Raw genomic sequence first — 27692 nt, 5'->3', positions numbered from 1 at the left:
GGATACCCCTCGGGCTGCCTGCATTCCTGCCAGGTTCTCCGAGGCCCTGCAGATATGTTTATTTAGCACAAGGAGGGATGAGCCAGGCAGGCAGGTGGTGGGGACCGAGTCCAGCTGGAGCGCCCACACCCCGCGTGCAGAGGGGGCTCGCTCCTCAGCTGCTGCCGACTGTAATTGGTGGGGAGACAGGCTCAGTGTGGCCAGCTCTCTGGGCGTACCGCGTGCCAGAAGTGAGAATTTTCATGTGAATTCCTTTGGCTTTAAATGTTGGCAACTAAATATTCCAAACAAAACATGTGTGGGTCAGAGTCATTCCATGGGCCAGAAGTTTGCAAACCTAAGTCTGGAAGATAAAGTCCACATGCCCCGGGCTGGCATCGAGGCCTCGCCTGGTCTGTTTCGGAGTGCCTTCCTGCTCGCTTTCCGCGTTCAGTGTGTTCTTAGAAAGTTCTTAAGTTCTGCCATCTCCCTCGCCTCTGCCGGTCCTTCCTGGTCCAGCTCTAACTCATTCCTGACTTCTAGGCTCACGTCCAAGGTGGGGAACTTCCCCTGTGTCTGTTTCCCCAAGTTTGGCTCAAGTCCTGTTGCCTTATCTTTCCAACCTTGGGAACGAGCCTGGAACTCCCTATTCTACCTGTTCCTTTGTTGGTTGCAGCCACCATCAGCCCCACCTGGGTCATTGTGGCATCCCGCTAACAACCATGCCTTTGTGTCTCCCTGCATTCACCTGCTGTCCTTTCTGGCTCCCAGGGGCCTTGGCCAAAGCAGGACACTGAGCATGTCACGCCCTGATTCTCACTTGGGATTCCCCACTGTGTCTAGGGGATAGCACCAGGAATCTCCATGACCTGAGCCTTTGAGCCTCATTTCTTATTTCTCATCTTTCCGGACCTTTCACTCCAGTGCAGTCTGTTCTGCAGCATTTCCTGCCCTTTCCCCTTGCTGTTCCCTCTCCTCGGAATGCCTTTGCCCATTTCCTCATGCCCCAATCCAACCCCTCCTTCAAGGCCAACTATATTGCCACCTCTTCCCAGAAGGCTTCCTTGATTTCTTCTGGTCAGAAGTGGTGTGTTTCTACCCTGTCTCTCACTGGGGCACTTCTCATTAGAGGTGCCCGGTCCATGCTCATCTGCCACAAGGTGAGGAACTCTTGGAAGTGGAGCTCCAGGACCTGTCAGGTCCACGTCCCTATGTTCTCCTAGCAAAGTCCTAGCGTCTAGGAAGCAGGGCTGACATTGGTGCTGAAACTGTCAGGATGGGGCGAGGTTATGCCACAGAAATGAAGATCCCAAAAGTAAAAAAGCAATCTTGGTAGCTAAAAACCACAAAGGTGTATTTCTCAGTCACACTACGTGTCCATTGTGGGTGAGCTAGGGGGCTCCACCCTGCTCTGGACCCAGGCTAAAAGCCGCCGTTGTAGGGAATGCTGCCACCCTGTGTCAGAGGGAGAGAGAACTCTAGGGGGACTCACACTGGCAGTTAACCTGCTGCGACCCGAAGTGAGAAGTGCTAACTCCATGCAGTCATGGACCAGAACTAGTGACGTGGCCTGCCCAACCTTGGGGAGGCTGGGAAATGCCACTCTAGCAAGTGATGGAAGGAGGATGAACCCGAGATATCGGTGAAGAGCGTGAGGGACTTAGCCCAGTGCCATATGAGAGAAGACTCTTTTCAGGGCCTGTGCCTGGCCTCCGTCTGTCAGTGTTCATTCCCCAAGGCTGAGGACTGTTAGCCACTAGATGTGTTAGTTAACCTAGTTAACCAAGGAGAGGACATGTCCTTGTTCACTTGCGAGGGGGCGGGGGGGGGGGGGAGTGTGTTAAGACTCATTGGACCCAGTAGCTCTTTATGCCCTCCACCAGGAGCTGCCCAGAAAGTTAGTTGAATTTGAATCTTGGGATGGAACTGGCAGTCTGGATTCAGCAGGGAAAGCCTGGAGCAGCCATGCTAGGGAAATGTGGGGAGCCCTTCCTGGGCCAGCTGCCTGCACAGTGAGAGGCCTCAGGGCCTTGGCCGCATGCCAGTCACCATGCTGGTTTCCCTTGGCCTCGCTGTGCCTCATGGTCCTCCTCTGCTAAATGAGGCATGCTCCCTGTCCTGGCTGCTGGAGGGGTGTGGGAATCACTGTTGTGCCGCGAGAACGAACTCGTCTCCTCCGATTGGGAGTGAATCCAGGCTCTGTGGCTTAATAGCTGTTGTACCTTGGGCAAGTTACTTGACCTCTCTGTGCCTCAGGTTTCACTATTGCAGATTCATTGGGCTATTTGAGGATTTAGTAAAAATGATCTATGTCAAGCGCTCAATGTTGTACTTAGTAAATGGTTAGCTATTGTTAGTACTGGTATGCATAGTAAAAAGTACCTCTTCAAGGGGAAAGAGTAGTAGTATTTCTGCTTTTGTCCCCCAAGTGTAAGAGATAAGCCAGTATGACGGAGAGACGAGAAATGGGATGGAGTCCCTGGCGCTCCTTCCAGTACCGCCTCCCTAGAATTCAGGAACTTGGAGCATCTCTGAGTTAACCTGCTTTTGGCACACCCTTGTGAAAAGGTGTGAAAGCCAACGGCAAGTTAGAAATGGAACCACCTTTTTAATGGAGCCCATACCAAACAGGCCCAGGGCGCCCCCTGCTGGTCGTGGCCGCCCCTCTCGCACCCATCCAGCCCTACCTTCCTTGAGGGTGTAGTTTCTGCCAAGGGTCAGGCTCAGAGGAATGTGGCTTGGCCTCAGCACCAGGAAAGAAAAGCATTTAACAGCAGCAACACACACACACACACACACACACACACACACACACACACACACATCAGTGTTAGGATTGAGCCTTTTGAACTCATCTAATCACAGGATGGCAAGTAGATTTTATCTGTGGGCCAAGTCCAAGTAATTGCAGCGGGCTCAGGGGAGTCTGTGTTGAAGCTTCTAAAGGGTGGCATGATTGATTATTGGTGTCTGCCACGGCTGCGGACGTGGGCGGTGGGGCCACACATGCTATGGATTTGATACCCGTGTCCCCTTCATTGCATAGAAGGGCGAACAAAGGCCCACGGGAAGAAAGAGAGCCGCCCTGAGTCACACAGCAGGTCGGTGACGTTTTCTTCCACTTTGTGGAGGCCCTGCTCCGCCTCACAGCACCCCCGCCCACTCACTTCTGGAAGGGAAGGACTCCCCGGGGTCTCGCCTGGGGTGAGTGCTGGGTAGAGCCATCCCTTCAGATGAGCCTGTGCCACGAGGCCAGGCGTCGAAGGGTTAACATGTTCCCCAGTCAAGTTGGCCCGGGGAGAGCGGGGCTCTGGGCAGCAAGGGCCTCCTGAGTGCCATGCTCAGGGCTCAGAGCCGGGCTCTGTTGATGACTAGAATAGCGGTCCTGTTTGATCGCCCGTGCCGTGCCACGAGGGACCCTCCCATGCGCCTTCTCTCAGAGCTCCATCCCCCTTGTCATCCCCCCTCCCCGTGTCCTCACTGGCCCTTCGATGACCATCAGATAAACAGTGCTCCCAATGACACATACTATCCGAGGCATTTCCCATGGATGAGCCCAGGTCATGGACATGTGGGTGGCATTTGGCAGCTTCTCAGGCTGGGAGAGTCAGAAGGGGCGTCAGTGCCTGGGAGGCTGGCTGGCTGCCAAGCCTGCAGCGGTGGCTGCCACCTCCCTGCTGCCACCCTTGTGCAGAGAAGGGTGTCCCTCACTCTTAGAAAGCACGTCGCTGCCGTTGGTATGGGGCTTAGGGGCAAGACCTTGAGCTTCCTTAGTTAGGAAGAAGAGCAGGGACAATACTGACTGTGACAACTTTGTTGGATAAAACCGGAAGTGAGCTGACAACTGCCTGTTCCCTCCCCACAAGCCACAGGCAGAAGTCTGCACAGCAGCCCGAGGCATGGCAGGACCACACAGAGGTTTTGGGAGCTCCTCTGTGAGGAGTGCTAATAAACAAGGGGTGACCACGGCTACGCCCCAGTTCGCATCCATGGCATCGCCAGTTGGTCACTGCATACTGTCCCAACGAAGCACCTCAGAATCCTCGTTAACACAGGATACCAAGAAGTCACGGCCGGTCTGCCAGAATGGAAAAACCTGAAGTAGAAAACCGCTTGCCGTCCTTGACTTAGATGGTGAGGACGAAGCAAGCTGGGTTGGCAGCGATCAGGACCTCCGGCCCACGGAACATTTTCTGGTTCAGAGAGAGAAGCATGCCCAGTCCCATCGGGTGGTCAGAATGTCCCACCAAGCAGTGGGTGCTCGTCTCTGTGCTGTGAGACGATGGGTCCTTCATCCAGAGAGGTTCCTCGTGAAGGAGCGCAGGGAGAGCCCCCGGTGCCTGGAGACCTGGTGGGTGGTCCAGGGCTTCCCTCGTGGTTGAGGAGCCCACGGAGGGAGCAAGTGACCAGCTGGGCTCTTCCTCAGCGGAGGGGTGTGGGCCAACAGATTATTCCAGAGTTAACTAACTCAGTGTAGGGCGGAGCCTCATGGCAGAGCTAAGGGCTGTTTGTATGGGGCGGGGGCTGTGGGCCGGGGGGATGATAGAATCTATAAGTATTTTGGGGGAAGGGGATGGAGCAGACACATCCCAAGCAGCCCCAGCCAGTCTGAGGTAGTTACCAGGAGGTGATTTCAACTCAGTAAAAGGAAGGACTTTGTGATTATGGGAACCATAACCGGATATAGGCCTGTGAGGGAGGGAGTTCCCTGGAGGTGGGTCAGCAGAGAGGGTCACTGTAGGGGTGCAGGAGGGGGAGTCAGGGATCACCTGGGAAAATGGCTCCTGCAAGGATGTTTCTAGGCAGCGAGCTGTGAGCACCAAGGAGTGGAGGTGTTTCCACACATACACAGGGCTGCCTGGGGAAAAGGGGCAGGAGGAGGAGGAGGAGCAGGAGGAGGAGGAGGAGGAAGAAGAGGAAGGGGCCTCAGCTTTGGAAGGAGCAGCAGAAGAGCAGACAGCCATTCAGACAAGGCCACATGAGTTTGGTCTGTGACAAACCCAGCAGCCAAGGTGCCAGGTCCTGCTTCCAAGTGCCAGCTGATAGTTAGTTTCCTGTTTCAACAGGCTGTTGGCAGGGCTTGGCGCCGGAGCTTGCCAGAACCAACACTCAGCTCTTTGCTGAGCCACCCAGAAAGGAGGGGTTTGGCACCGTCCCAGGTGCATCTTGTCTCTGCTGAAGACTGTTCATTGGGATGTCCAAGGTGGGAAGGGGATCCCAGTTGGAGGGTCCCCATTGGCAAAGGCCCTAAGGCTCTAAGCCAAGAGCCTCAGCATGTGCCCTGCTATGGGGCCTTGGACAGACCCCCTCAACTTTTCTGAGCCATACTGTCTTGGTTGATCAGTGAGTATAATAGAATCTGCCGGTAGGTTCACTGGGAGCAGAGTGAAGTAATAGGCATGAAAGTGTTTTTTAAGGGGGGCAGGGGAGCACTTGAGATCTTGCTTCTCGGCATGTCATCAGGTAGCTCAAATAAATTAAAATAATCTCTTATTAAAGGGGGGGGGCGGAATGCAAAACATATACCAGTGGGATTAGCCGAAGCCTCAGACACATCTGGGGTTACCTCTGGAATGATAAGACTCTAAAGGACCTATGGCTTCACACTTTTTTTGTTCAGTATCTCCTACAAGAATTTTGAGAAACGATATTCTCTTTCACATTTTTTGTGTTGACATCTAACATTTTAATCCAACATTTACGTAATCACAAAGGGTATAATTTCTGGCATATTGTGTAAAAATGTGGCATTTGAAACAAAACTGTGAACCACTCTTTTAAATGTAGCCAAGATAACCCAAACCCCACTGCTACTCGTATCTGCCATCATCCATTTATGAAACCTAGGAACAGGCCCATCTTTAACAGTCAGAAATTTTACATCTTTCCTTTTTCTCCTTGAACTCATATTTCCAGTCCACTTCCCTCACAGGACTTTATCCTAATGTAATATATTTTTTATGCTTGAGAGTCTTTTATTGATCACTGTTTCACACTCATCTCCCACAACAAGATGTATGTAAATTGAAATTTCTAAAAAATATGTTGGGATCATAAAGCTCTATATTTTAAAACATTTTCTTCCCCAGATAGAGTTGTTATCAGCATACAATTTGCCAAAAACAAATTTAGAGCGATCGTAAATGTACAAGGAAAATGTTATCGAAAATACACCTTTTCATAAAACGGATGGGCTTTCTGTTTCAATTGGTTCATGTTTCTGTGAATTAATATGTCTTTTTTGTTGAATGAGACAGGATTCAGCATTAACTTAATTCCCGTGTTTCGGTTTTCGTAAGTGCGAGTGCTTAAAAGCTCGATCACATAAATCAGGAGGCAGGGAGGGGTGGCGGTTTGTATTAGCAGCGTCACTTAGTTCTTTAACTCCAAGTTGTCTGTCCAAAATGACATGTGGGCATCTCATCAGACATTATTTTTAATGGTCTCTCCGCTGACAACTCCATTAGATCTTCAGTTTTGTTGAGAGCTGAGACTTAGAAAGAGCCGGAATCACAAGAGGAATTGTTCCCAGTCACTAGACCACTTCCCAAGTCCGATGCCTGATGTTTCTGATCTCACCTTTGCCTGGAGCCCTGGGATGATAACCGCCCATGGAGGACACACAGGGTGGAATTGGGTGGATGACAGAGCTGTCATGTCACCCAGCTGGTGTGGCTCAGTGCTTGAGCATTGATCTATGAACCAGGAGGTCACGGTTCAATTCCCGGTCAGGGTACCTGCCCGGGTTGCAGGCTCCATCCCAAGTGAGGGGTGTGCATGAGTCAGCCAATCAATGATTGATTCTCTCTCATCATGGATGTTTCTGTCTCGCTCTCCCTTCCTCTCTGAAATTAATAAAAGTATATTTTAAAAAAAGAATTGTCTTGCCCGTAAAGTGGGAGAAGGTGAGGGTGAGAGGAGAGGAGGAAGGAGAGCAGCGGAGGGGCTCCCAGCCTGCTGCCACTGCTCTGTCATATTGCTTCTAGGAAAAGAACATTTGGAAGTGTTTTCAACGGCCTGTGCTCCCATATTCCCAGGGGACTTGCACTCGACTTGGAAGATGGTGGTTCAGAGGACATTTGGTCTGAGGCCAAACCCCAGGGACCCTCTGGAAACCCACGCGTCCACGACTTACCTCTCCAGGCCCCCTTTCCCCAGCCCGCCCTGGGCCCAGCTCCTGTTGCATCCTAGAACCAAGCGGCTGGTTCCTCCTCAGCATTTGATCTGTAAGGAGCGGCCGCGTGATGCTCTGAGCTAAATACAGGCCTGCCCGTTGTGAGGGGCCGTCCTCTCTGCCCCGACTCGTGTTTTCCTTTTCTCCTTCCCCTCTCTGGAGTTCTGCCTGCTGCATTTTGTGTGTCCTGAGATGTGTCTGAGCTTCTCTGGGGCTGGCTGGGTACAAATGGTGGAGCTGAGGGTTGCTCCACACCTTCTCGTCCTCAGGAGACCTCTGCCCTGGCGATCACCACTTCTCCCTCCCATGGCCTCGGGGATGTCTCTGCTGGGCCCTGCTGCCTCTTTGTTTACTGGGGACAAGACTGCCAATGGCCAACAGATCAGCCCTGCCCCTTGAGCAGAGCTAGCAGTCCCTGGAGGCATCCCCGCAGGCACTGGGGCCTCATGGCTGCCGGTATTGGGTGCTGGCTGAGCGGTCCCTTTCTTGCCTGTTTCCAGGGTCCTATGAGTGTGGAATCTGTGGCAAGAAGTACAAGTATTACAACTGTTTCCAGACCCACGTACGCGCACACCGAGGTGAGTGGTGTGCCCCTCGGCAGAGTTGGGGGGCTTCCTGTTCTCTTCCTGGTTTTCCACCTGGACCCCTCCTGGGTGACTCCAGAGGCCCTGTGAGCCCCAGGCTTCTCTCTCTCTCTCTGCAGTAGGAGGGAGACCCCAGGAGGAGAGGGGGAGCTTCCTTTACTTGGGGTTGGGGGGGGGGGGCAGCAGGACATGCCACCAGACTCCTGCCTGCTCCTCACAGGCCTGATTTCTCCCAGAATGCCTCAGTGCTGCTCAGTGTCATCTCGCGTGCTCCCCAGTATGGCCCTGGAGTGGGGCAGGGTCGCCCTCTCCGTTCTGAAGATGAGGACACTGAAGCTGAGGGGACCGGGGGCTGATGCCTGACACTCCCTGGGCCTGGCAGACAGGGAGAGAAGGCTGGGGCAGGGGGACTGACTGACGAGGGGTGGGGACTAACGGAGAGGCTCTGTTCCTTGCCTTCTGCATTGGAGAGGGCCCCTGGGCATGTTGTAATGTGTTCACCAGCCCTGCCATTGGCCCAGTGTACCCACCTCCTCATTCATTCTCTCTCCCCCTCCCTCTCTTCCTCCCCCCTCCCTCCCCCTTCCCTTCTCCCCCTCCCCCTCCCTCTCCCTTTTTTCTTACAGACACTGAAGCCACCTCAGGGGAGGGAGCCTCCCAAGGCAGTGAGTATTTTTCCTTCCTTGTGGGCTTCTGGGGGCGGGGAGTAGTGGGGGGGGGGGCCCAAGAGAGCCAGGGGTGGAAGGAGATGCTCTTATCCCCCCAAGCCCCTATCACCAGGAGGTCCCACGTGGCTTCTGGGAGACACATTTCTTATGGTCCAGGCTTTGGGACCAGTGGGTCCTTATGAACTTGTAAGATGGTAACTCTGAACAGCCTTTCCCAAAGTGTGTTCCGAGACATACTCAGCATCCTGTCAGGAAAGAGTTCTCTGGCCCAACAGCCCGGGGAACCTTGAGCCTTGCATAGAAGAACGGGTTTCTTGCTGTAGACTTCCCAGGCCCTTCCCTGGCAGGTACGCCTGTTATGCCCAGATTTCAGGATCCCCAAGAGACCACACCAGGGAGCCAGCCGTGTCTGATGCAAAAGCAAAGAGTCTTTTATTCAAACCCGGGCTTGGCTCCCCTACCCTCCTTACTGATGCATCAGCAAGTGGCAGAGAGAGAGCGAGCTCTGTGTGGGAGGGGTTTTATAGGGGGGTTGGAGTAAGGGGAGGAGAGAGGACTGTGGGCCCTGCCGATTGGCCAGGTGCAAGTCGGTGTCTTGTTACACAGGATGTGGTCATGTCTATGGCGCGCACGTCCCTTGATTATCATTGGTTAGTTTAAAGAAATCCTAGGTGTGGCTAGTAAAGGCTTGGGCTTCTTCCGGGAAGAAACTCTTTGCTGAGCACATGGCTCTGCCCAAAAATGGAGGATTCGGGGCAAGATGGAGGGCATAGCCCTCGCCCTTTCACGCCCAGGCCCTTCCAGGAGGGCCCAGCGGGGGCAGGTGCCTCTGTTCTTTGACTCCCATTGTGGGTCTGGGGCTCCATAGCCGATGTGTGGGGGCTCCTGCTCCAGAGAGTTATCTCATGAGCGCCTGTGGGCACCAATCACTGGGGTGTGGTGTCCCAGGCCCGGGCTGTGCAGGGCCTTGACCTCTGGGGACAGTGTTCTGCTTTGCTGCCCACAGGCCCTGCTTGCCCTCCCTCCACATCTAAATCCCCGGGCCTGGTAACAGCAGCCAGAAGGCTGTGGGCTGGGCTGCAACTGTCCCTCCCCAACAGCCCCGAGCCTCGGAGCCCAGCGGCTTCACCCCAGGTGTATCCCCAGCAGCAGTGTGTGCGCCTGTCCACCCTGCGATGGGAACTGGGATGCTCTTAGCAGCACTGTGTGTAACCGCTCCAAACTGGGGACCTCCCGAGTGAGCGCCCAGGAGGTTGAAGGGGTAAATGAGTCACGGCGTGTTCACGCGAAGGACTGCAGCACAGCATGGAGAGCCGGAGATAGAGACTTACACACAGCAGCGTGCATTACCCACAGACAATATTCGCAAAGGAAGCCGGGACAAGAGTCCCTCCTTAGGTCTGCGTACAGGACGTGCAAAAACTGGGGACGGGAGTTCATGCTGGAAGAGTCAGCATCCTGGTCACCGTTAGGACGGGCTTCTGGGGGTGATATTTGAGCTGGGCGCTGGTCACACAGGTATTTTGGGTTTATGGAAACTGAACAAGCTGCGCACTTAGCATTTGTACCCCACTTTTTGTAGGGGACCATGTAGTAAACGTTTTAGACTTTGCAGGCCACCGGACGCCTCTGCCACAACTGCTCATCTCTGCGTGCAGCTCAGATAGGAACTCCTGTTCTGTCTATGTGCTTGTTAGACCTCCATCAAAAGCTTCTTAAAATATAAACACACCCCCCCAGGAAAAATCCAAAACACGGGCCTGGGGCTAAAGCACTGGTCCTAAGAACACGCCCCCTGAGGCACTTCCCCATCCACTCTCTTTGATTCTTACCCCGTGTGATAGGCAGGCAGGCCTGAGGCTACTCTTCTTTCATTGGAGGAGAATCGGAGGCTCACGTTGGCCAGCACCTGCCAGAGGGCCCAGGGCCGGGAGGAGGCGAAGGCCTGGCCCTCCTCCCCAGCCCCGCCTCTCCCAGCCTGGCCCCTGGCTCCTTCTCCCTATAGCTTCCTTCTCCTCTGGCTCCCACGGCCTGCCTGTGGTCAGCCACCCATTTAAAGAACTTTCCGGTTTATCTTTCCTCCCTCGGCTATTCCTGGCCTCCCCGGCAGCCTCTCAATGATACGTTGTGTGCTGTCTGGCTTCCGCCTTTGCCGCGGGCCCGCAGGTTGTTGAGGACTCTGTAGCCTGAGCTGTTTTTAGTCCTTCCATCACTTTTCCCTTCCTACTCTGACCCGGGCTGGCAGTGTCTGCTCAGAAAGTCCGGCTTCCTCACACGCCGGCTTCGTCATGGGACCCCGGCCACGGAGTCCTGCAGCCAGAGGGTCCCATTGGGAATAGCAAGCCCAGCCTTCCCGTCCTGCAGATGAGGCTCCCGAGTCCCAGAGAGAGGTCATACCGCTTGTTGGGGGTGGAGGTGGGCACAGAGACCAGGTTTCACGCCTTTAGTCCAGGCATCTTTCCTTTATTGGTGAGAAAAATTGTACATTCACATGTAGAGGCATCTACCCACTTACCCGTCTCTCAACTAAGAAAATAAAAGGTTAACTCCACGTCCAGTTCTCTTGCACACTCACTATGTGGCTGCTAGCAGGACTGGTCCTTCCCAAGCTCTTGGCCTGAGGGCCTCAGCACCCCACCGGCTGCTCACCCGAGGCTGCTCCCTGGTCTCTAAGGGGCAGCTCACAGCACATCTGCTAACAAGAGCGAGATGGTGTGAACCGGACGGGTCATGTCCTCTGACTGATCTCAGAGTGGTTCCGTCACTTCACTGCATTCTCTTCATTAGAAGCAAGTTGCTGGGCCCTGCCCAGACTCTGGGGGAAGGAAACACACAGGACATGAGCACCAGGAGGCCGGGGTCATTGGGAGCCATCTCTGAGGCTGTGGGGCTTGGGGCAGGTCCCTCTGAGCCTGTTTCCCTGTGAGGACGTAGTAACCCTCAGGTGCAAGGACTAGTGGATACGGAGGAGGGTGGGACCAGTTATGGCCCGGCCCTTAGGAGCTCAGCTCACAGGAGGTGAGATTGGGGGTTGGTTTGAAAGTCACCTCAGGGCTTCCCGGTCTGCCTGTGTAGAGGACCCTCACACCCCAGAACTGGTTCTCTGTGGAGTCACCCGTTGGGGTCCGTCTGAGCTAGTCCTTTCTTTGGTTCCTGAGGCAGATGAGCTGGCCCCCAAAACTCCACCCCACGTGACTGAAGCCCTGGTGACCACGTGTTGTCTTTCCGTCCCCCACAGACAATTTCAGGTACACGTGCGACATCTGCGGCAAGAAGTACAAGTACTACAGCTGCTTCCAGGAGCACCGAGACCTGCACGCGGTGGATGGTGAGCCAGGCCCCTCACTCCCGGGGAGTGAGTCCCATAGAGAGACCCCGCACCCAGGGCCGCTTACCTGGCCCCTCCCTGCCCTCCGCCTGCCCAGACGAAGGTCATGCAGCAGCCAGACTATGAGGGACGCGCCCAACCCCTGAAGATCCTGGAGAGAAAAGGTCCCCGTCACATTCCATACATACTTCTGAGTAGGCGCAGTGATGGCGAACCTTTTGAGCTCGGCGTGCCAGCATTTTGAAAAACCCTAACTTAACTCTGGTTGCCGTGTCACATATAGAAATTTTTTTGATATTTGCAACCATAGTAAAACAAAGATTTATATTTTTGATACTTATTTTATATATTTAAATGCCATTTAGCAAAGAAAAATCAACCAAATAAATGAGTTTGCGTGTCACCTCTGACACGCGTGTCATAGGTTCACCATCACTGGAGTAGGGGAACCCGAGTGAACTTGCTGGCTTTGTAAATCAAAAGCAGTCGAATAGCCACAATTTTATATCAATTTATTATCCGATTTCATATTGAGTATTCACATGCTCTGGTGAAATTAAACCAATTTTTAAAAATGAACGATGGTATTTTAGTGTCTTAGATTACAGAGTTAGGAATTAGAACAATAAATTTAGGTAATTTGTTTTTGAAAACGGAAGAATCCTAGAAATAGGGTCTTGGGTCTGGGAGGATCTTGGGGGCTCCCTCTGGAGCCGCACCCCCCCCCCACCCCCCCAGCCCATCTCCAGCTGTGACAACCCAGCTTCCCACCTACTGGCTCATCCTTCTTCTCGCCTCCTCCTCATTCCTCTCCTCCCGGTCTCTCTCTCTCTTTTTCTCCCGCCCTGGCCCTCAACTGGGTGCTGATAATCCAGAAACAGGGCAGACAGAATGTCTGCCCCCCGGGCTGGGCCCTGCCGTGGGAGGGAGAGGCGTGGAGACGCAGGCTGTGTCCTGGTTGGGGCGCACCCTCCTGTGGCCGCTGGTTTTCTGGGCCTGCACACTGGTCAGGGCCGCGCCCCTAGGCCGAAAGGGCAAGTGAACGTGGACGGGGCTGGGAGCGGCGGGCAGAGGCAGCTGTGGGTGGGGACTAACAGGGCTCCTGTTTGCTTTTTTCCTCCTGCGGCTTCTGCCTCCTGCCCCGGCGCAGTGTTTAGTGTGGAAGGGGCCCCCGAGAATCGGGCAGGTAAGTACTTGGTGGCTGGCCACCTCCCTGGTCCCCAGCTAGGCTCCCGAGGCCTGGTGACCAGGGCACTAAGGGCCACGTGTTCTCCCACAGACCCCTTCGACCAAGGCGTCGTGGCCGCTGAAGAGGTGAAGGAGGAACCCCCGGAACCATTCCAGAAAATCGGGCCAAGTATGCGGGCCTCTCCTTGGGGCCGGGGCTGGGTGGGGAGACAGGCGGGGGCTGGCTGAGGGTGGCAAGGTGGGTTCCGCTGCTGGGAGAGGGTGGCATTGCTCATCCGGCAGTATCGCCTGGCTAGCGAGCCACTTGCCTTCTTGCACCTCACTTTGTCCACCTGTCAGATGGGCCAGTCAGTGTTGAGATTCAGCTTTGGAGAAGCAGGACAGCACAGGGTCAAGGTCAGAGCAGTGAAGGCAGCACCTGGTTGGTGCCCTGGCAGTCTGTTAGCCGTCCTGAGCCTCGGCTCCTCACCTGTGGCATGAGGGTGACATTTCCCCACAGGTTTGTTGGGGGATTAAATGAGATCGTGGCTACCAATCACCTGTTAATTAGCACAGTGCCTGGTACATTATAGGTGCTCGGAAAATAACTTGTTATTGTCACCTGAAGGGGTTCATCAGCCAGTGGAGCTGTCCAGGGGAGCCATACGCAGACATCTGTCCTTGTCCTAGAAACCCCCGAGGGCAGGAGCCACGCATGCGACTTGCCGTTTTCGGCACACCTGTACTGAGTGTTGTGGGGACGCAGCAGTGAGCAAGACAGATGTGGCCCTCCCTTTGGGGAATACGGAGGGAGCCCGCAGGTCAGTGAGGAATAGTTACAGCATACCTAGAAGCACAGGCGGCTGGGGGTGCCAGGGGTGCCTGACCAGCCTTGGGAATCCACGAGGCTTCTGAGTGGGGACCAGGGTGGGGAATGAGCCCTTGCATCCCCTCGAAGGCAGGAGAGCAGCACTTTTCTGGGAATTGAAAGGCCAGTCGATTCTGAATTCAGGTCTTGGAGAGGCTCGAATACCGGATGAAGTTATTTAGACCTAAAGACCTAATCCTGAGGGGAGTGAGCTGAGCCGGGAAAGTTTACTAAATGGGGAAGGGACTTAATTCAGTTTGCATTTTAGGAAGACCATTCTGGCTTGGAGAATGGACTGGTGTTTGTGGTAGCCTCTCACACGTGAGACTGGTCCAGCCCTTCAAAAATTTACATGTACTTCCTGTGCCTGTCTTACTGCCGGCAAGAGATGACCTTCATGGGCTCTGGCTCACCACACTAAGGATGAAGGCAGCTTGCAAAAATATGCACTCAGACATAGAATGAAAGGATGTGGAAATCTGAGGGAGGGAATCGAGGGAACTACCACAGTGAAGCCGCATGGTCCCAGGCCCTGGGGAGGCATTGCTGGGTCCCTGGATGCCTTTTCTTCCTCCTTCCTCTTAGGGGATAATTCCCTGCTTGATTTTTTCTCTTAAACTCTCAGGAAACTGCAGATGTGATCCTATCTGTAAAGTGGTTAGCACCATGCTTGTCATATGCATAGTAAACAATAAACAATGACATTGAAATAACCTTGAAGATAAAGAAAATGATGGAAACCTCAACACAAACACTGCCAGGAGGTAGATTGTGGGAGATCCAGATGTGAATCAGACATGTTCCAGGACGGATACGGGACAGGGAGTCGCAGCATAGCACTACCCTTCCATGTCTGTCTAGCATTATAATTATGAAAGTTGGCTTTGGAATCCAACAGGCCCCGGTTCGAATGCTGGCATCACCAGTTTACTAGCTGCTTACCCCCTCGGAGTCTCCTCTGACTCCTCTGTAAATTGGGACAAGAACGCGATCTGTTCTGCAGGATGAATGGGTCAAGTGTCTAGCCAGCACCTGGCTCATACTCAGGGCGTCACACGTGAGCAGTGCTGCCAAGGGGTAGTTGAGAGTGAGAGCTTAAGAGCCATCCCAAGTCTGAATCCCAGCTCTACGCCTAATCACCCTGCGACATCCTGCAAATACTGTAATCTCTCTAATCCACCATTTCCTTAATTCTGAAATGCAGTGATGACAATAAAACTCCCCTCTCAGGATTGTCATGGAGATTAGCTCAGATTATATTTATAAAGGGATTAGTCCTTGACACTTACATGGAAGCATTAAGTAAGTGGCCCCTATTACCCGGAAGGTGCAGAACAAGACGAAACTTGTTCTATGTATTGGCGACTAAGCCTTACAGCAACCCGCGCTAGGTCCTGGGAGGAATTGTCACAGATGATGCAGAGGGAGTAGGGAATTGCAGTGAGAAAATTGAACTGAGTTGGTCGTGTCCGTCCCCTCCCCTACCCCCTCTACTCCCCCTCCCCCCTCTACTCCCCCTCCCCCCTCTACTCCCCCTCCCCGCTCCCTGCTGCTCCCAGCTTGGCACTATGGGAGTGAGGTTGCTAGAAGAGTGTGATGCTTTCCCTTGTTACCACTCAGGAGCTGCCTTGCGAGTTAAGACTGCTGCTGCTTGGGCTCCTGACACGTCTTGCAAGCAGGCCATTGCCAATGCCACAGAACCCTGAAACCGACGAGGCGTAGAATAAGAGGAGCCAGTAGCAGCGTGGCACACTGTGAAGGGGCTAGTTGCCACGAGTAGCGATTGTAGGTGGGGGAGAGGAAGAAACCGGGTAGCAGTGCATGCTGGGAAGTATGCCTTCCACATCCACATCAGCTGAACCATTAGAGAGTTAGGCACTTGAGGAGGAAGCCAAGGCCACGGCAGAGCAGAGACGTCCTGCTGGAAGAGGGAGCTGGTCTAAGGGGTCCTGTGCGTCAGCTTGCTCTCCAGCTCCAGACCTGAGAACTTTTACCGTGGTAATGGTCTACCGTGGTAATGAGAAGATTCAGAGCAGTTCATTTGTGCCAGCGGAAACAGAGTCAGTCTGGATTTGTTCATAGGCTATTCGATTTTTATATGTGGATAAGAAAGACTTAACTTGGAAAATAAATAGATAGATAGATAGATAGATGAATAAATAAATAAAACCATGGGGAACTATGAAATTCCACATCACAAGAAAAAGAGAATTTAGGAGACTCAGGGGAAGAGCATACATCTGAAAATGATCTACTGCGAAATCTAGATGAAAATTCTCTCTGGCAGCCACAGTTGATTATACGAAAATATGACCTGTCGTGGGCTGCCTTAATGTGTAGCTTAAACAACAGAAATTTATTTCCTCAGTTCTAGAGGCTGGTAGACTGAGACCAGAGTGCCAGTGTGGCTGGGTTCTGTGAGATTACTTTTGGCCAAATACCATCGCATTGGGAGGTAGCGTGTGAACATCTGAATTTGTGGAAGACACAGTACAGTTCCTAGCATGAGCCCTGTGAGAAAGGAGCCCAGAGCTATATGGTGAAAAAGCAACAGGGTACGGTGAAAGGGCAAAGAGCGAAGTGTGAGATGAGGGAGGATTGCAGAGAAGCTGAAAATATAACAGAACTAAGACTTTCATTGCAGGTAGTAAAGAGCAGAGTCAGTCTATGGAAATAGAATTAATGATGTGAAGGACAGATTTGAACAGATGAGATAATTAGAGGAAAACATGATAAATATGGAGAATGGGGAACTGCCGGGAGCCGGTCCATCCTTGCTGTTTCAAAGGAATATGGCATACTGTTCTTAATATGTTTGCTTACCTTCTTGGCACTATGTGTTTTAACCAAGGTCTCCTCTCTGAGAAAGGTTGTTTCCCCAGGTAGGGATTTTCCCCTGAAGTTAGGGAGGGAATAAAACCCCTCAACTAAGTGCCAGGCGGGTAATTAATCACTTTAACTATGAACAATCATGCTTAAGCTACATAATCTTTACTCCCTGGAATGGAGATAAGAAACGCCCTAACCTTTGTAATAGAGATTGATAGGATTGAATCAACTGGTATAAATACAGATGTAACAAGACAGAAAGAGACAGAACTTAGAAGACAGAACTTAGAAGACAGAACCTACACAGAACCTAGAGACAGAAGAACTTCGCTGGAGAGAACATGGCAAAAGATCCTGGACAGAAACTGGCAACAGAACCTAGAGACAGAACCTAGCGAGAGAACCTGGCTGAAAAACCTAGAGACAGAACCTGGCTACAGAACCTGGATAGAACATGGCAAGAGAACCTGACTAGAACCTGGTGACTGAACCTGGCTGGAGAACCTGGACAGAACCTGGCTGGAGAACCTAGCGAGGGAACATGGCTACAGAACCTGGCTGGAGATCCTGGAGAACCTGGCTGGAGAACCTAGCGAGGGAACATGGACACAGAACCTGGCTGGAGATCCTGGAGAACCTGGCTGGAGAACCTAGCAAGAGAACATGGACACAGAACCTGGCTGGAGATCCTAACCAGAACTTCGCTGGAGATCCAGACCAGAACTTGGCTAGAGAACCCAACCATGCTGATCAACTGAACACTGCCTCTGTGTCATTCCTTCTTCGCCGACTCCGTCCACACCTTTGGGGACCCCTGGACCTGCTGGGGTTGGACCCCAACAGGGAACCAGTTCCAGATCATTGATGATATTGTACCAGTGGGACAGAAGCTGTGAAGATATAATAGAAGAAAAATTTGCTCAGCTGAAGGAAGGCCTGTGTGAAGGCCTGTGTATGAAGGTTTAAGGGCTCGTCTTATGTCAGAGTCAGTATAAAGAGATCCCTAACTAAATAGATCTTTGTGAATTGTCAAAACTATACATATAAAAAAGAAAAATTATAGGGCCATCTAAAAAATAAAAAAGCAAGTTATATACAAATGAATCCAAAATGGACATGCCTCAGTCTTTTCTGCAATACTAAATGCCAAAGATAATGAAATCGCTTTGAAGGGAAAAAGTTGTATTCTAAGAATTTTATATCTAGACAAATTGTGATGTATGTGTAAAGGAAAAGGCCAGCTCTCAAAAACATACTATATCTTCTACGTACCCATCTTCAAGAAACTACTTGAACTTATACTCTGAGTAGAGCACACGTAAGGGCTCCAGTATGAGGAAATAATTCACAGTATTGAATACTAAAGCCAGATAAACTAGAAATACGTTTAATATGTTGCGCCTGGCTGTGTGGCTCAGTGGTTGAGTGTCAACCTATGAACCAGGAGGTTATGGTTCAATTCCTTTTCAAGGCACATGCCCAAGGGTTGCAAGCTCGATCCCCAGTGTGGGGTGTTCAGGAGGCAACCAATCAATGATTCTCTCTCATCATTGATGTTTCTCTCTCTCTCTCCCTCTCCCTTCCTCTCTGAAATAAACTTAAAATACAGTGGGGCCTTGACTTACGAATGTCCTGACTAACGAGTTTTTATGAGATACGAGGTGTCTCTCAGCCAATTTTTTGCTTTGAGTTGCAAGCTCAAAAAAATTCAGGTTACGAGCCAGCTTCATATACCCCACCGCTAGTTGGTGCAGCGAACGTCACAGTGATTTGACATACGAGTAATTTGAATTATGAGCTCCTTATGAGCTCCGTCACGGAACAAATTAAACTCATAAGTCAAGGCCCCACTGTACATATAATGTTGCAATTCTGATTGTAAAAATTAAGGCAAAAGACAACGATTATTCTAAAATACTAAAAATGAATTTAAAAACACAAGAAGGCAGGCATGGTGAGGGATACAGTAAAGGTGGGTTAAACCAGTCCTACTCATAGTGTGGTCCCCTGAGCAGCAGCATCTCCTGGAAGCTTACTACAAACAGAAATCCGTAGGTCCCACACCAGGCCTACGGAATCAGAACCTCTGGGTGGGACCTAGCGATCTGTGTTGTAACAGACTCTCTAGGATTCTTAGACATGTTCAAGTTTGAGGAGCACTGACTTAAACTCCCTTTTCAATGGTAATAGATATGAAAATACCATTTCCTCCTTGATTATAACATTTAGAGAAATATATATTATACACTGTCTAAAACAATGGAGAATGTTGGAAAGTAATTGAATATTGGAGGATAATGGAAAGGCAAAGAAAAGAGTCCATGCATCAAACAACTGAAATTTTGTTTGATGAAATTAAACAACCCAGAAGGGTGGAGCAAAGGAAAAAAGATAATCATAAAACAAGTGAAACCAAGTCAGATAGAGCCATCAAAGCAAATGGCATGATCTCCTTTATTAAAAGACAAAGGTGCTCAGGTTAATTTAAAATAATCCAATTATTAATGCCTTATTAGAGACATGCCTAGTTAATTCATTATCTTTTCTCTTTCTCAGGAAACTCTTTGCTGCTTCCTTAGCTAAAGTGATTTCCCGATTAGAATTTTCATAGCACTGTGAATGTCTCCTTCAAGAGCACCCACCGCCATGGATGCAGTTTTAAATTTGCGTGATCATTTGACTTTCTGTCTCCTTTTCCAGACTGTAAGCTCCTTGAAGGCAGGAACCATGACTTTTTGCTCAACATTTTTGTGCCGGCATTTAGCACAGTATCTTTAATGAATGAAAGCACAGGGAAATGTCTCTGGGCACATGCAAACAGGTAGAAAGGAGAATCCGACCAAGTAATTGCCAAGAATTAGTAACATTAATGCCAGGCAAACTAATAAAACTGTGGTTCTTAAATGTTACCAAGCATCAGAACTTTCTAAGGGGTCTATTAAAAGACGGGTTGCTGGATCCCATCCCTAGAATTTTTCTTTCAGTCAGTCTTGGTTAAGTCCTGAGAATTTGCAGCAGGTTCCCAGGTGCTGCTGCCGCTGGCCCAGGGACCTCACTTTGAGAAGGACTGCGCTACAAGACAGGGAAATCTTAACAAAGGGCACAGTTCGCAGTGAAGGTTTGGATCCCTGAGCCTTTGTGCATCAAACAACATTATATCTAAATACACAAAATAAATGTAGAAACACCACGAAGTGGGAGGATTTATTACAGGGAGTCTTTGGCAGAGCAGGTAGACAAATAAGATTACATAGGGATACAGGTGACCTAACAACTTTGAATCCTGCAAATAGATCTTTTCATGAATCAGTTACAAAAATTATAAAGTTTTAATTTTATAACAAACAAATTTTAAAGTTTCTATATTGAGACAGAAATCCCACAAACAGAATAAGAAGCCAATTTGAGCAAAAATACTTGTAACTAATATCAAGAACAAAACATTGGTATTCTAATCTACAGAGTCTTAGCGATTTGAAAAAGGTAAGTATACCTATAGAAACATTGGCGGTAAACACAGAAAAGTCATGAAAGAAAAACTGCAATTAAGCATGAAAAATAGTAAATTTCTTTGCAACTCAAAGAGGAGGAAAATAAAATCAGCACTGCATTATAGTTTCCCATATCAGTCACAATTTAAGAAGACAATAATATCTAATGTTTGCTACCATGTATGGAAACAGTCATTTTCCCATCTTTCTAATTGAGATACAAATTGGCCCAATCTTTTGATAGGTAGTTGGTGCTTTGGTTATCAAAAGCCTTAAAAATGCATACCCTTCATTTATCCCGTGGAAGTAATGTGCAAAGATTATGCTCAATAATCTTTATTTTGCCATGATGTGCAAAAAATAATGAGCACATGTGCAAAAATTTCTACAAGTATGTGGATCATAGCATTATTTTTATATATATATTAAGGGAAACTTGGGGAGACATTCTAAATGTCCCCTGGTGTAGGCGGCCAGCGCAGCAAATTCTAAAGTCCACTGGAACCATGCAGCCAATAAGTGCAGTAGAGATCGAAGTTTATTGATTGAGCAAGATGTCCACAAAGTATTGTCAATCGAATGCACCAGGTTACAAAGAGCATATAGATCGGGGCCGCCCATTCAAGGCCTGCAGCAGCCAGACAAGATGATGTCAGTGTAAGGGGAGCGAGGGGCGGGGGCTGGGGCAAGTTGAAAGGTGCTGGTTCTACCCGAGGGGTAGCTGCTACTCTTTGTTTTGGGGATTACAGATGATTGAAATTTCTCTTATTTTTTTTTAAAAAATTTTGTATTTATCAATATTTTATAATTTTCCCCCAGTGAACAATATTACATCAGAAATTTTTAAGAAGAAAGAAGTTAGGCAGACCCAAAAGAGAGGTAAAAATAAAGTCTGGTGGGACCTGAGAGGAAGAAGTGACCTCTTCTGCTGGGGGGCATGGGGTGCTTGGGGCAGGGAAAGGTCCTGGAGATGAGGGGACCCCAGCGTGGCCATTGCAGAGGGCCTGGTAGAGAGATGGGCACTGGAGGTCAGTTGGGGTCACCACACATTTCCAGAGCACCGGGGCCTGAGGGTGGAGCGATGAGGGAGAATAGCGTGTGCCAGGTACTGTTCTAAGCACTTGACATAGAAATTTAATCCTCACAGCAATCCTATAAGGTGGTCCTATTATTACCCCCGTTTTACAGATAGGAAAACTGAGGCACAGAGAGGTTAAGAGATTTGCCCAAGGTCACACAGCTCCAAATGGCAGAGCTGGGATTTGAATTTAGATAGTAGTCGACTCAAGTGGGCTCCCAATTCTAGTTTGTTGTCCCCGAATGAGGAGGAGCTTGGGGGGAGGGAGCGCGCTGCTGCTGCTGGATGGGAGCCAGGCACCTGTTCCCACACTTTTATCTCCTTTTTGGACAGAAACCGGCAACTACACCTGTGAATTCTGCGGAAAGCAGTACAAGTACTACACACCCTACCAGGAGCACGTGGCCTTACACGCCCCCATCAGTGAGTACCTTTTGTTGTTGGGGGCCGGTGGGCCAAGCTGTAGTCCCAGGCTCTGGGGTGTTACTAGGGGAGGGTGAAACTAAAGGTGAACTTGATCTGGGGCAGTCTCTAGGTGTCCAGGTGTGATCTGGGGCCACCTTACTCAAATAGCTGGGAAGGCCCCACTTTTAAGCCAGGAAAGCCCGAGTCTTCCAACAGTGGATTCAGAGGGTGGGCACCATTCATCCAAGTCCTTCAGTGTCCCTGTCCCCACCTCCTCTAAGCACCTCCAAATCATGTTCCTGGATCCCCAGCCCCAAAGCCAGCACCATGTGGTGCAGCCCCAGTCTGAACCCATGCAGAGCCTACCCCAGGCAAGGGATGGCCAACTAGACGGATAGCTCCCCTTTGTCCTTGGTGGTGGGAAGGGTGCAAAGCCGGAGTGCTAAGCCAGGACTCAGAGCCCTGGGTGTTAATTCCCGTGGATTCATAGGCTTGCATGTGACCTGGGGCAGGCCCTGTCTGATATCTGGCCTCCAATCTTTCCTTCCAGAAGGGAAATGGTTCTCAGGGCCCTTCCTACAGGGACATAGCAGCCTTCCATTCTCCTGATGCTGCCGATTCCCCAGTGCCACTTCTGGATGTTGGAGCGGGCTCCATCACCCTTCTATCCCTAGCATATGAGCTGGAGGCCTTCAGTCCTCAACCAAAATCCGATGGAGGCGAGGCTTAACCAACTTCGCAGGGCGGGATGTTTAGGAGCGGATGTAGGAGTAACCCCTGCTTTTGTTTCTTAGGACAGAGCTGAGTGGATCCCACTCCATAATCTCTAAATGGGCAGAGCATCAGAGGTGGAGGGTCTCCCATGGGCGAGAGCTCCCATCCTGAGATCCATAACTGGGCTAGGATTCTTGTCCTACTCAGCCTCTGACCTGTGCCTGTCACTTCCCTTCTCTGGGCTCAGGTTTCCCTTTGTGGGAGCTCTCGAGGTCTTTCCAGCCCAGGGGTCTGAATTCTAGGCATCTCCAAACCCTTGGGCAGGTAGACCAGGTGGCCCAACTAGAGGAACCCACCCTGCCAGTGAGGCTAGGGATGTATGGGCCACCCATTTCCCACCACATGTTCTGGCCTGGGTGGAGGGAGAGGATACGGTGTCCGCTTGGTGGGCATGACCCATCATTTGACTAGTGGTGCTGGTGCTGAGTCATCAGCGCTGTGGCTGGGCTTGAACTCCATGGCCTGGACCCTCTGAGGACCCCTCTTTCCGTGGGCCGGACTGGCAGCTGTGTGTGGACATCTGTCCTGCTGCCTGGTTCTTGGAGAGGATGCCACCCAGAATGCACTTAGATGTTAGTTGCAAGGCCAGCCTGCAACCACCATGGTGTCAGCCTTTGGAGAGCACCTTCAGTGCTGCTTCTGTTCTCCCAAATTTCTGGAATAAGTTGAATACAGTCATGGAGTTAACAAGAGGTGGAGTTTAGCTTTGAACCTTGGAAAGCCATTATGAACATATCTGTCCCTCCCAAAAGTTTCCTTGTGCCCTTCTAGAATTCCTTGGTCACAACTTCCCCATTCACAGGCAAGCACTGATCTGCTTCCTATCAATATAGATTGCTTTGCATTTTCTAGAATATTGCCTATATAGAATCATACTCTTTTATTGTGTGTATGGGGGTGTCTGGCTTCTTTTACTCACCTTAATTGTTTTAAGATTCTTCGTGTTTGCATGTATCCATACTTCATTCCTTTTCATTGATGGGTAGTAGTATTCTATTGTCTAGATACAGTAAGTTCTCACTTTAAGTCGTCAATAGGTTCTGTAATTTTAAGTGAAATGATGTATAACAAAACCAGTTTTACCATGGACTAATTGACACAAGAGTTAAGTTCCTATAGCATATCATCAATGTTATAATGAAATGGCATTGAACAAAGTTACATTATTTGAGGACCTACTGGATAGATACCACAATTTTTTTTATTCACTTGTGGATGGACACATGGGTCGTTCCAGTTTAGAGCTGATGCAAATAAAGCTGCTGTGAACATTTCTGCACACATCTTTGTATGGACAAGTGCTTTCATTTCTCGGGTAAATACCTGGGAGTGGAATGGCTGGATCATATACGAGTAGCAGGTGTATGTTTGACTTTTAAGAAACAGCCCAATTGTTTTTCAAAGCGATTATGCCATGTTACATTCCAGCCAGCAGTGTACTTTTCTTTTCATGTAATGTTCTTGTCTAATTTGGGTATCAGAGTAATACTGGCCTTACAGAATGAGTTGGAGAGAGTATTTCCTGCATGGCGTGTCATTTAGATTACAGTGATTGATAATATTGTTTACATCTCTACACCTTTCCAGGATTTTCAAAAACATATGCTTGTTCTGCCAAATACCGAGAGAGCAGAGTTAAAATCTACAACTTTAATTCTAGAGATGCTGTCTCTCCCTTTAGTTCTGTCAGGTTTTGATGTGTATATTTTGAAATTTGTTTTTAAGTGCACACACTTGGGATCATTATGTCATGATGAATTGACCCTTTTAAAATTGTTCAATGCCCTTCTTTATATCTGGTAATACCCATTGTCTGAAATCTACTTCATTTGATATTAATATAGCTACTACAGCTTTCTTAGGATTAGTGTTTGCATGGTATATCTCTCTTCATCCTTTGCTTTTTACTTATGTGTGTTTTAAGTGCATACATATACTAGTAGTTGGTTCTCACTCCTTTATCCAGCCTGACAATCCCTGCCTTTAAATGAAGTGTTTAACCCATTTACATTTGATATATTATTTTGATATGGTTAGATTTAAGTTTTTTATCTTGTTGTATTTCTGTTTGTTTCATTTCTTATTCATTTTTTTGTCTTGCCTTCTTTAATATTAATCAAGAATTTTAAAAATTTCCTCTGTTAGCTTTCCACCTATACTGCTTTTCCTTTAGTGGTTACTTTGTGGTTTATAATATATATCTTTAATGTATTATAATCTACCATGACTTTATATCATAACACATTATACATTATGTGAGAACCTTATCACAGTATACTTCCATTTACTACCCTCCTGTCCTTTGAGCTATTCTTACATCATACATGTAAGTGTTAACATATGTATCATACATAGTCTAAATAAGTTATAAAACCAACAATTATTTTTTGCTTTAAACAGTCAATCCTGTGTTAAAGTAATTAAGAAATGAGAGAAAATGCCTTTTATATTTATTACATATTTACCATTTTCTGTACTTTTCTTTATGTAAATCTGAATTTCCTCTATTATCCTTTTCCTTTATTCCCTGAAGAACTTCCTTGAACATTTCTTACATTGTAGGTCTGTTGGTGAAAGATTTTCTTAACTGAAGATGCTTTTGTTTCACCCTTTGAAGGACATCTTCTCTCGATATGAAATTCTGGGTTGAGAAATTTTTTTTAGCACTTTAAGAATGTCATTATTTTATCTTCTTTGCTTATGTTGTGTCTTGTGAGAAGTCAAAGGTCATTCTGGTTGTTATTCTATACTTGATGTATCTTTTTTCTGTGGATTATTTTAAATATTTCTCTATAATACTGGCTTTAGTAATTTGATTATGGATATATAGTATTCTTTGGCTTCATCTTCTTTGGGGTTTGTTGAGCTTTTTGGATCAGTGGGTTTATATTTTTCATCAAGGAAAATTTTCAGTCAGTATTTCCATAAATATTTTTCTTCCCCAATTTCTCTTTTGCCTCCTACTAAGACTATTGACATGTATGTTACATTTTTTTTTACGATGTTTACAGATCAGTTAAAGCTGTGTTCAGTGTTTCAGCCTTAATTTCCCTGTGTTGCTATTTGGATTGTTTCACGTGCCCTGTTCTCAGGTTTGCTGATCCTTTCTTCTACAGTGTCTTACTTTGTTTCATTGGAAATAGCCATTAAGTGAATTTTTCATCTCAGCTATCGTATTTTTTAATCTCTGTAATTTCCGCTTGGTTCTGTTTGACACCATTTCTTTCTTCATTATGTTCATGTTATCCTTTAAATCTTGGAGCATATTTATAATAGCTGTGTTAAGGTCCTTGTCTGCAGAGTCTATTGTTGCTGTCATTTTTGTATGTTTCTGTTGACTGTTTTGTGTTTTTTTTCCCTGTTGAATATCATTCCCGTTTTCCTGCTCCACCCGATGGCATCCTTTTTTTTATTCTGTGCTGCCTGTGTGGATGCAGTGTTGTTGAGTGTCTGGACTTTGCTATCTTCCTTTGAAAAATGTCGAATTTTGTTCTGGTCGGCAGTTAATACAGATTAGCTTGATGATTCAAAGGCTCACTTTTAAGCTGTGTTGGGGTGGGGTCTGGAGTACAGTAGCCTCTCCTTATCCACAGTTTCACTTTCCATGGTTTTAGTCAACTGTGGTGTAAAAATACTAAATGGAAGATTCCAGAAATAAACAATTTATACATTTTAAGTTGCACACTGTTCTGAGTAACAGGATGAAATCTCATGCCATCCCGCTCCATCCCTCTTAGAACACGAGTGATCCCTTTGTCTACCTTATCCAGGCTACATAACTACCCACCCCTGCTTAGTAGCTGTCTCAGTTATCGCATCGGTTGTCACAGTACACAGTGCTTGTGTTCCAAATAAGCCTTATTTTAATAAAGGCCCCAACGCCATGTACATAACTTCTATTACAGCCTGTTGTTACAATTGTCCTATTTTATTATTAGTCCCTGTTGTTAATCTCTTAGTATGCCTAATTTAAAAATTAAAATGTATCTCAAATATGTATGCCTCGCAAAAAACGGTACCTCTAGGATTCAGTACTCTCTGCGGTTTCAGGCCTTCATTGGAGGCCTGGGAATGTATCGCTCCTGGATAAGGGGGGATACGGTAGTCCTTGTGCTAGGGTCAGCGGAATCCTTCTGAGGCCTGGCTCCTCTGGGTCTCAGCTGAATGCCTGGGTATTCAGCAAGGTCTCCTCTCTGGCAAGTGGGACCTCAGACATCCTCTAACCTTGCACACCCCGGACTCCTCACTCACGCGCAGCCCCGCAGTCCGTTGGCTGCCAGGCTTGCAGGGGTCCCTCTGCACGGTCCAGGAGCTCTTTGTTTTCTCCCTTCTTTGTTATCCTGCCCTTCAAACTCCAGCCACCTTGGAAGCCCTGAACTCTGACCGCTGACTCCTCAGTTCAGGGTGACTGGGGTGCTTTCTTTGGGTTTCACCTCTGTGCTCTGGTCCAGAAGGTCTCCCCAGGCAGAGAGCAGGAGGGGCTCCTGGGAGGTCTTCTTCCATGACTCACAGGAGGCCCTGCACCTCCTTCTGTTCACGGTCTGAAACGGTGGTTTCACGTGTTTTGTCCAGCTTTACCTTGCGTCTGGAGGAGGGCTAGCCCTACACCAGCGGCTCCAGCGTGGCCAGAAGTGTAAGGTCTCCAGTTCTCTTCCTCAGACTAAAACCCACAAGGATTTCCCAGATTAGAACCTGTGGATCCCGTCTCCCTCTCACTTCCACCTCCAGCCTTTGGTCCCACGGGGCCCACTTGCCACAAATTCATTTCCACTCCCCCTGCTTCAGGGATTCCCTGCCCCGACCGCTGGGCCCCGGTCTCTTCTCCCTCTCGGGGGCATGGTTACTTTTTTCAAATCCATCTATTCTCTGTATGTTCTGCTCCACTTAAACTTTCAGCTTCACAGGAAGGAGAGATCACTGTGTTCTCTTATTTTTAAATATCTCTTTTATGTGTAAATATCTCCTACGTTTCTTACAAGAGCAATCAGCCAGTCTGTCTAAAGCTCTTCCTTTCTCTGTGAAAGCCCAGGTAGGAATTCCAGCTGGACAGCATTTCACGTGAGAAGGTCAACAGATGGTGTAAACTATGGAATGAAATGAGTTAGGAGCCTGGGCAATGCATCGTGGCTCCATCCCAAACTGCTCTGTGACCCCGGAGTGGTGCCTGTCCCTCTCTGAGCCCCTGCATCCCTCTCTGCCTATGCCCTGGGGCCATTGGAGGGTAACGTGTGAGATAGGCTTGCCTCGAGGAGAAGCTGGGGAAGGTTCTAGACTCCCAGGTTTTTCTCAGGCTCCAGGTAGGAGCGAGAGTCTTTGCTTTCTGTGGACTGAGAAGAGGTGTCCACCC

At 49.1% G+C, this 27692-nt stretch overlaps 1 protein-coding gene across 3 annotated transcripts in view; it reads left to right on the top strand.

Moving 5' to 3' along the window:
* ZNF618 (zinc finger protein 618) overlaps positions 1-27692 on the top strand; it is a 150005-nt gene that overhangs the window by 104401 nt on the left and 17912 nt on the right. For all 3 annotated transcript variants that reach the window (XM_081103620.1, XM_081103619.1, XM_081103621.1), the window contains exons 4-10: positions 7654-7731; positions 8364-8402; positions 11644-11733; positions 12884-12919; positions 13013-13090; positions 20908-20967; positions 21500-21589. In XM_081103620.1, coding sequence (XP_080959746.1) covers positions 7654-7731; positions 8364-8402; positions 11644-11733; positions 12884-12919; positions 13013-13090; positions 20908-20967; positions 21500-21589 — 471 coding nt within the window. The remainder of the gene's footprint in view (positions 1-7653; positions 7732-8363; positions 8403-11643; positions 11734-12883; positions 12920-13012; positions 13091-20907; positions 20968-21499; positions 21590-27692) is intronic.

This window comes from Myotis nattereri, assembly GCF_964212035.1.
Source record: "Myotis nattereri genome assembly, chromosome: 12".
Classification (NCBI taxonomy): domain Eukaryota; kingdom Metazoa; phylum Chordata; class Mammalia; order Chiroptera; family Vespertilionidae; genus Myotis; species Myotis nattereri.
Note: the sequence above shows the minus strand (reverse complement) of the source record. Positions and strands in the feature narration are given on the sequence as shown.